This window comes from Trachypithecus francoisi, unplaced genomic scaffold, assembly GCF_009764315.1.
Source record: "Trachypithecus francoisi isolate TF-2019V2 unplaced genomic scaffold, Tfra_2.0 Lachesis_group8, whole genome shotgun sequence".
Lineage (NCBI taxonomy): Eukaryota > Metazoa > Chordata > Mammalia > Primates > Cercopithecidae > Trachypithecus > Trachypithecus francoisi.
Window position 1 is genome coordinate 106,094,070 of NW_022681473.1, and position 8,690 is coordinate 106,102,759.

General features: G+C 50.0%; 1 protein-coding gene across 1 annotated transcript; it reads right to left on the reverse strand.

The window, feature by feature from the left end:
- Positions 1 to 3,736: 3,736 nt before the first annotated feature.
- Positions 3,737 to 8,115, reverse strand: LOC117079774 (Down syndrome cell adhesion molecule-like protein 1). Its single transcript, XM_033203749.1, has 2 exons — positions 7,484 to 8,115; positions 3,737 to 4,001 (listed from the first exon to the last, which is right to left on the reverse strand). The coding sequence occupies exons 1-2, from the start codon at positions 7,908 to 7,910 to the stop codon at positions 3,793 to 3,795; spliced, it is 636 nt and encodes a 211-aa protein (XP_033059640.1). The 5' UTR covers positions 7,911 to 8,115; the 3' UTR covers positions 3,737 to 3,792.
- Positions 8,116 to 8,690: the final 575 nt, after the last annotated feature.

Here is an 8,690-nt window from a genome sequence, read left to right on the forward strand (position 1 = left end):
CCCCTCCTCCCAGGGTACCTGCATCCCCAAGGGCATGCCTCCTGGGGCTCTGATGGGCCCACACCAGTCTCCCTGCCCCTCCTTCTGTGTTCCAGCTCCTCCCGGACTTGCGGTTTGTGGAGAAGCTGAGCCCAGCCCTGTAGATCCAGAAATCAAAGTCAACACAGTTCTTCTGGCTCCGGAAGCTGATCCTGAAGCATCAGAGGGAAGTATCCCTGGCTCCTCCATCCTCCATTAACCTTCAGGGCAACTTGCCATGTAATCTTCCCCTACCATGAGAAGTGCCATCCAGCCTCCCCACCTCAAAATGCACACACACACACACAGCACACATACTGGGCATAGTGTGAATATGGTTAGTGGAAAAAAATACTATTTTTATAAAAAATCAAACTACTTGCCTTTGCCAAAATTAAAGCATGTGGCATGTGGGCCCGAGTTCTGGTCCCCTCACCTACAGAGCCTGAACAAGACAAAACTCCACTCTCTCTGGTTCTCATGGAGTCCTCCATGATCATGCTAGTTGGATTTCTGTGCTTGGGGAAGACTGGCCCTGGATCTAACATGTAGCTGTAGAATGATCTAGAATGATTATGGATAGGGCTGGAGGGCTGGGCAGGAGAAGAAAATTCTCCAAGGCCAAACTAAAGAAAGGGGTTCTGCAAAACCAAAGCTTAACACAGCCCCGCAGATTAGCATCAAGGCCACTTCTCTGATAATTATGCCCTTTGGGGCCACCAGCCCAGTCTTGACATCAAAGACAGCCGTGAAGCACCAACTACAAGGGCCGCCTGGGGGAAGCTCCCTGCCTCCAGCTCCTAACACAGGAACCAGTTAACCTTCCTTCTCTCTTATCTGATCTGGTCTTCTCCCCACCCCACACCCAGCCTGCTGTCCTTATTCCATGCCTCTGTCCATGACATTCCCCAGATTCCTCTAGAATTCTTCCAGCCACCCATTCATCTACTCACTGATCATTTAGTGAGCTTTTATTTACCCTGAGTGCAGAAGTGGGGATGTGTGGATGAGAATGATCCAGTGCTGGCCCGTGGGAACTGCAGTCACGTGGGGAACACAGACACCACTCCATACCAGAAACACACACCACCGCAGCAAACAGCCAGCACCAATGCTCTCTTCCACCTAATAATCGCTATAACCTGTGCTCAGCAGTGTCCGGCAGTGTTCTAGACATTATTCATATATTGATTCATTTAATTCTTACTCGAACCCTATGAGTCCATTTTATAGGTGGGGAAACGGAGGGAGTAAACGACTCTCCCAGCTAGTAAGCAATGGAGTGAGTATTAAATGCGGGTAGTCTGGTCCTAGATTCTAGGCTCTTAATCACCACACTGCACTTGATTCCATGAAGTCGTCCCTATATCAGTTTGTCCCCCTTCCTAAAGTCAAAGCCCTCACTGCCTACAGCACACATTTAAAGCCTCCACTGTAGCTAGAGTAACACTTTACTGGATACATTTATATGATGGGGGAAGCATGTCTGTGTGGGGTTAAACACACAGGTTGAAAAAACAGACTCTGGTTCCAGCCCCACCCTCTGCTCAGTGTGATTCAGAAGGTATTTTGCTTCTCTGAGCCTCAGTTTCCTCTTCTGTAAAGTGGAGAGGGGAAAACACATTTATGGACTTTTTGTGATGATAAAAAGAGATCCTGTATGGAAGTTTCTGAGCTCTGTACCTGGGATATAGTAAGCACCCCCCAAATTGTAATGCAAAAATTATCATTATTTAATGGATATAATGCTTAGTCCATAAACTTAAGTATATAAGGAACACCACATTTCTTTATGCTCTTTAAATCACCTTAAATCTGACTCTACTAGATAGGCAGGAGATTGTCCCCAACATTATTGGGGCTTCTCCCAGGGTATGCCAAGGTCCAGGGTACCTCTGGTCCTCACCAGCCCATGGTCCCTGCCTGAATGATTGCTTTGGCTCTTGGGCTGTGCACCTTGTGACTCATTTGAACACAAGAACCCTGGCCTCAGTCCCGGACCCTGCAGGGCCCCACACAGCCACCCCTGCGGGGTCCAACCGTTTCTTCTGGCTGCGTCCAGGGAGCAGCCTTCCGCACGGTCCCCAACCCTGGCATCCTTTCATCTCCTCTTTGTTCTTTGCCCTCAGAGGCTCTCCTCCCCAGACAAAATACCCTTCCTAACCTTTGCTATTAGCCTATGGTTTTACAAAAGACAGGAGGAGCAGCTGTCTTCCAGGAGCTTCGAATTCCCATCCTGCTACCAGCTCTGAGTCTGGAGATATAATGGCCTGGCCATCTGCTTGGAACTGAGAGAAGGAAAAAGTAGTGAGCGTAAAAGGCAAATTAATGTCTCAAAGAAAGTCTCCTGCTGCATTAGCTGTCAACACGCCAGAGCATGGTTCTTGTCCTAGGTACACATCAGAACCACCTAGCGAGCATTGAAAAGGCTGATGGCCAGGCTCTACTCCTGGGAGAGTCTGATTCAGTTGATTTGAGGCTAAGCATTGGTGTTTCTTTTTTTTTTTTTTTTCGAGACGGAGTCTTGCTCTGTCGCCCAGGCTGGAGTGCAGTGGTGCGATCTCGGCTCACTGCAAGCTCCACCTCCTGGGTTCACGCCATTCTCCTGCCTCAGCCTCCCGAGTAGCTGGGACTACAGGCGCCCGCCACCTCGCCCAGCTAATTTTTTGTATTTTTAGTAGAGAGGGAGTTTCCCTGTGTTAGCCAGGATGGTCTCGATCTTCTGACCTCGTGATCCACCCACCTCAGCCTCCCAAAGTACTGGGATTACAGGCACGAACCACCGCACCTGGCCAGCACTGGTGTTTCTAAAGAAGCTCCTCGGGGATTTAAATGGGTAGCAGGCTTAAGAACCCTTACTTTAAAGGTTCCATGAATAGAAGTCTTATCTTCCCCAACTAAACCATCAACCCTGAGGAATAAGAATCGTTTCATACAATCAGTTATGGGACCTTAATGCTCAAAGGACACTCAGAGATCACCTGGTCAAGTTGCTCCAATTTACAGCAAGGGAAACAAAGGTCCTTGGTAGAGAAAGGAAGAAAACACAGCAGAACCCCAGCAATGTGCAGAGATGAAGACATTGGTGATGGAAAAATCCCACAGTTTTGTAAATGGAGGCCTAGAGGTATTTTAAGGACCTGAGGTCCTCTCTTGGGGCTTCCATACCTGTTTTCCTGTGGGAGACACAACCCCACAGAGGTAAAAGGAGCCAATAATGAGGGACTCGCAATCACAGCAGCTGTAATGAGATGAACCCACAACATGGTATGAACCCCATCTCCCAACATCAGCCTCAAAGCGAGGCCAGCTAGAATTCCAATGGAGTCTTTAGCCAACTCATGCAAGAAGGAAAGAAGGAAAGTCCCCATACACATGCTTCCTGAAGTCAGGTCCTCCAGGGAGGCATTGCTCACTGTTTTAGTCACACAATGCAGGAACACAGACCACAAACCCTCTTCTCATCCCTCGTCCCCTTGCCACCTTTCGCAGGTAAGGTGCTTCCAGCCTTGCCTCAGGACTGGGTCAAGCAAAACCCCAGCAGTCAGAAAGGATGGGGCTTCCACTGCACTCGGTGTCTGATGGCACCCTCACACACCCAGTCAAGACCACCAGCGTGTGGGTCTTCAACACCCCACACAGAGACGTGCCAGACCAAGACCAAAGACACTTTTTTTTTTTTTTTTTGGCCAAAGCATCACCAGAACAATAACAAATCACTCCCCAAGACCAATCTCAAGGTCTTGTTGAACTCAACAACCAGCTCAGGCATCTCTACTTTACCCAGTCCCCACAAAGCGAGCGCCCGTCTGCCGCAGCCCCAGGACGCTTCTTACCTGGGATGATGGAGACTGTGTCTTTCTCCCAAGACACAACGCTAACGTATTCCTGCACTGAAGAGGGGATGAGGCACTTGAAGACGGCCACGTTGCCACGCATTGACCTTTGATCCTCCACCCGGACGGTGTAGGGTTCCCTGAAAACTGCAGAGAGATTGGCAGTAGGGAAGAGAAGAGTGTCACAAGGATGTGGTGAGGGTCCCCAGAAAGGAACAGAGAGTCAGCTCAACTCCCTCTGCTCCTTCAGCCTCACCTTCTTCACTTCTTCCTTCCCCCCTCCCTCTTAGCCAGCCCAGAAGCCCCTGCCATGATCTTGTTCTTGTCTGGGCAACTCCTTCTCCATCAACCTCCTCCCCATCCTAGTGGGCAGCCTCTTCTCCCTCAAAAATATCTGGCCTCCCTCTGCAAGACCATCCATCCAAATTCCAACCTTTCCCATTTCGGTATTAGCAAATCATATTAGATTTTAAAAGCCTTGAGGGCAGCACCTAAGCCCTGCAATGTTATATTCACCAAAGGGATGTGCAGGTAATACGGAAATACGCTAGAATTCCCCTAAGAAAACCAAACCAGATTTCCTGAATTATTGTTAGACCCAGGGTGGCAATTATTTTGGACACAGTGACCATAATGCACCCAAACAAAACCTGTGACACAGGCTCTAACAACTGAGTTTTGGGCTTCTTCAACGTGAAAGGCAGGCTGGGAAATGTAGTTCAGATCCTGAACTTACAAGGACAAAGGGAGAGAATGTTTGGGACTGTGATTGTCTCTGAGCACACAGAACTCCAGAGACATGGACACAGTCTCCAAGATTCTCCAAAACAGAGCATCCTTGCCGCTTTCTCCCCGCTTCTGACCCTGGCTGCAGCCTCTAGAGCACCCCTCCCTGACCCCCAACCTTGCCCCTGCTTTCAGAACCATCCCTTCCCCCACAGTGCCCACCTCCTGCCTCAGCTGGCTTCTGGGGCACTGCCACCTGCAGCCACTGTATGTGTCTGGCCCCTACAGGCAGGCAGACCCAGCCCTAGGAATGGGACCCAGGCTTCTGCCTCTGCCTTGTCCTCCCCTGTTTGGCCTCTCCCAGGCCTCACTTGATCCTTCCACGCCCTTCTCTGCCAAGTAAAGCTGGAACATCCAGAGCCCTGCTGCCTCCCGACCTTGTCCCTCAGCAGGCACCTGGGCAGCGTGCCCTCCTCCTCTCCCTGCGATGGTTGCCAAGGTGACACTTAGGGCCCTGGCAGCCCATCCCCACCCCCTGACTGTGCACCTGCAGCCCCTCTGGCATCATCAAGAGTCTCTTAATTGATTGTGTTTCCAGTCAGCCTGGCCCTCCCTGGCCCTCCCTCGGCCTTTATTCTTTCCCCTTCTCCAAGTTGTGGCTATGATGAGGAGGAGATGTAGTTGAGGTGGAAGAAAGAGAAGAAAGGAGAGGCACTGGTGGCTGTGTGGATCTGTGGTCCAGCCCTTCCATGGGTTTGGGCAGGGCCCTGACTCCAGATACGGGAGAGCACTGAGGAGAACAAGGAGAATGGACCTTGGAGGGAGGCAGGGTGGCGGAGTGGAAAGGGCGGGCTGGAGTGCACGCCACCCGTGATGTCCCAGGGAGTCAGCAGAGGTTTATGGTTAATGGCATCTAACAAGTGGGCCCTGCCTCCTCCACTGGCCAGCCGTGTGATCCTGGACAAGGGTTGGTTAACCTTCTGGAGCCTCAGTTTCTTCATTTGTAAAAGGAAATCACCATAAGAGCAGCATATGAAAGGCCCAGCACAAGCAAAGCACTTTGATAATGTCACTTTTCATGATAGCTGCACGTCTGTGATTAACTGGCTGTGTACCCTTGGACAAGTGACTTAACTTCTCTTTGTCTTAATCTCTTCATTTGTAAAAACACATTTATACACTTACTATGAAAACTGCATCCTAACCTAATGAGGGGGAGGTGACAGGAAACACGGTCCCTTCCCCTTAACCCAATCCTCCACGCTGTGGAGGCCAGAGCTGGGCTCCAAATCCAGGCCTCAGGGCTCCTAATCCAGCACTGGGTGTTGCATTGGGGTTGAGCAGTGCAAAGGACTTGCTCCTAAAAAGAGTCCATGGGGAGCCCAGGGAGAAACCCTGAGCAAATCTCTGTGTTCTAAGAGCTCATGGTCTAGCCCCAAACCATCCGATGGAATGAGGCAGAGCTCTCACCCCACCTCACCCCTACACACTCCTGTTCGCAGCTACTTTAAACCTTGCTCTTATGAGAGGTATCCCTAAGGCAAAAGGACTCCAAAAAGTCAGAGAGGGTCTGTCACCACATGCTGGTTGGGAGGCCTTTCCCAGAACCACTCTCCTTGGTTGGCCCAATACAGTCCCTGGAAAAGATGGCGTGACCTAGGCCTGGCACCATTGCAGTGGGCTGGGTCTCTAAGTTGAAAAGCTCTTCTAAGTAGAAAACCATTCCCAAAACTTCAGTGCTTTATAATGATCCGAGACCCACCTTGCCACTGATTATGACACGCCAGTGTACCCTGACGTCCTAGTGAAGAATGGCTGATCTAAGCTGTCCCCTTGGCCTCCTGACCTAATCCAGAGAAATGAGACTTTCTTTTTTCTTAAAGTAGACCACCTGAGAAACCCTACTTCCTTCCCTCAATCTACTCTTCCAAAGACCAAAATCTTTCACTGCTAAAAGTATTTCATTATGAATTTTACCAAAATGCCTTTTCTCATGAGATATGTTATCCTCAGACATCCCCTCAGCAGTAGAACGGACAAAGAAAGTGTGTTCTAGCTGCATGATAGCACACTAGACAGCAGTGAGACCAACCAACCTCCTACCACACAAGGCAGTAAGGGTAAATCCCATAAGCAGAATGGTGAGCAAAAGGTCTAGACAATACATACCATTGGACTCCATTTGTATAAAGTTCATAAATAAGCAAAATATCTATATTGTTAGAAATCAGAATAGTTGTGGCTCTTAGGGGAATAGTGTGGGAAAAGAAGCTTGAGGAAGGCTTCTCAGGTCCTGATGTGTTTCCTGATGTATTTCTCGATCTGAGTGTTAGCTGAACTTTGTAAAATTTCATCAAGCTACATACTTATAATGTGTGCACTTTTCTTTATGTATTATTTTTCAATAAAAGGCTTTAAGAAAACCTCACTGTGGATTTTCTATAAGTCAAGGGCTGAAGTGAGCACCTCATTTAAATGAGCACCATCTCATTTAACCATCACATGTGGTGATACAGAGGTAGGTAGTTGCATCCACTTTGCAGATGAGAAAACTGAAGCTTAGGAAGGTGTCTCCTCGCCACTGCACTCCAGTCTGGGCGACAGAGTGAGGCTCTGTTTCAGAGAGAGAGAGAGAGAGAGAGAAGAGAGAGAGAGAGAGAGAGAGAGACAGAGACAGAGACAGAGACAGAGACAGAGAGAGAGAGAGAGAGAGAGAGAGAGTCTCTTATGCCTATGGACACACAGCAAGTGGTAAACTAAGATTAAAAAGCGAACAGCAAAACTGTTCTTGGGAGAATGACTTCTTGCAAGACCCCCCGCCCTGAGCATGTTGCACACATACCCTCAGAATGACGGCACAGCCTTCTCCTGTGCCACTGGGCAGCAGGCATCTTGTCCCTTACCTGCTTTGACGCGGATGTTGGGGCTCCGGATCTTGCCGGCAGCGTTCTCCGCGGTGCAGAAGTAGTCATTGTCGTGGATAAAGCTATTGAAGGCGGAGGGGGAGAAGGGGTAGAGCTGCAGCGTCCCGTTGGCGTGGACGTGCCGGATATGCGGCACGTCGTAGATGTCGTCCCCTGTGGCCAGGTACCATCGAAGGGCCGCGCTGGGGGAGCCCGCGGCCGGGCAGGGCACCACCACCCCCACGGAGCTGGAAAAGGTCACCTGCTGCAAGGAGTCATTTACAAAGTAGAGGCTGGTGCCGACATCTTCAGGGCGGGCTGCAGGAGAGGCAAGGGGAGAGACTTGGTTAGCATGGGCTCTAACAATACTCACACAAGCCACGGAGACTTGCGACAGGCTGCACTCATTCACCTGACCTTCAAGCATCAGTCATTCAGTAAGCACCTATTGGGCACTGACTAAATAGCAGGCACTGGCAAAGGTGAATCAGAGACAGTTCCTGATCCATAGAAAACCCCAGCCTTCAGGTGCGGCGGCTCATGCCTGTAATTCCAGCACTTTGGGAGGCCAAAGCGGGCGGATCACCTGAGGTTAGGAGTTCAAGACCAGCCTGGCCAACATGATGAGACTCTGTTTCTACTACAAATACAAAAATTAGCCGTGCGTGTGTGCTTGTAGTTCCAGCTACTCGAGAGCATGAGGCAGGATAATCGCTTGAACCCGGGAGTCGGGGGTTGCAGTGAGCAGAGATCGTGCCACTGCACTCCAGCCTGGGCAACAGAGCAAGACTCTGTCTCCAAAAAAAAAGAAAAGAGAAAAAGAAAACTCCGGGATTTTTGGAATTTGTTCAGAATCACACAGTTAGGTTACAGAACTAAAATGTGACCCCATTGCTCCTAAAGAGAGTTATAGTGCTCTTTCTACCATCTCACAGATGAAAGTTGCAAAAGGTCTCAAGACCATGCTCTGAGATGAATGGCTGCAGGAGCCGGGATGCTCGCCTGGAATGGAAGATGGAAGAGTGCAGGAGACCCTGATAGCCAATTTGAGAAATGTGTTGCCACAGAGGACTGAATGACGGCCAGCAGAAGAGTGGATGGATGGCCGGGCGCGGTGGCTCAAGCCTGTAATCCCAGCACTTTGGGAGGCCGAGACGGGCGGATCACGAGGTCAGGAGTTCGAGACCATCCTGGCTAACATGGTGAA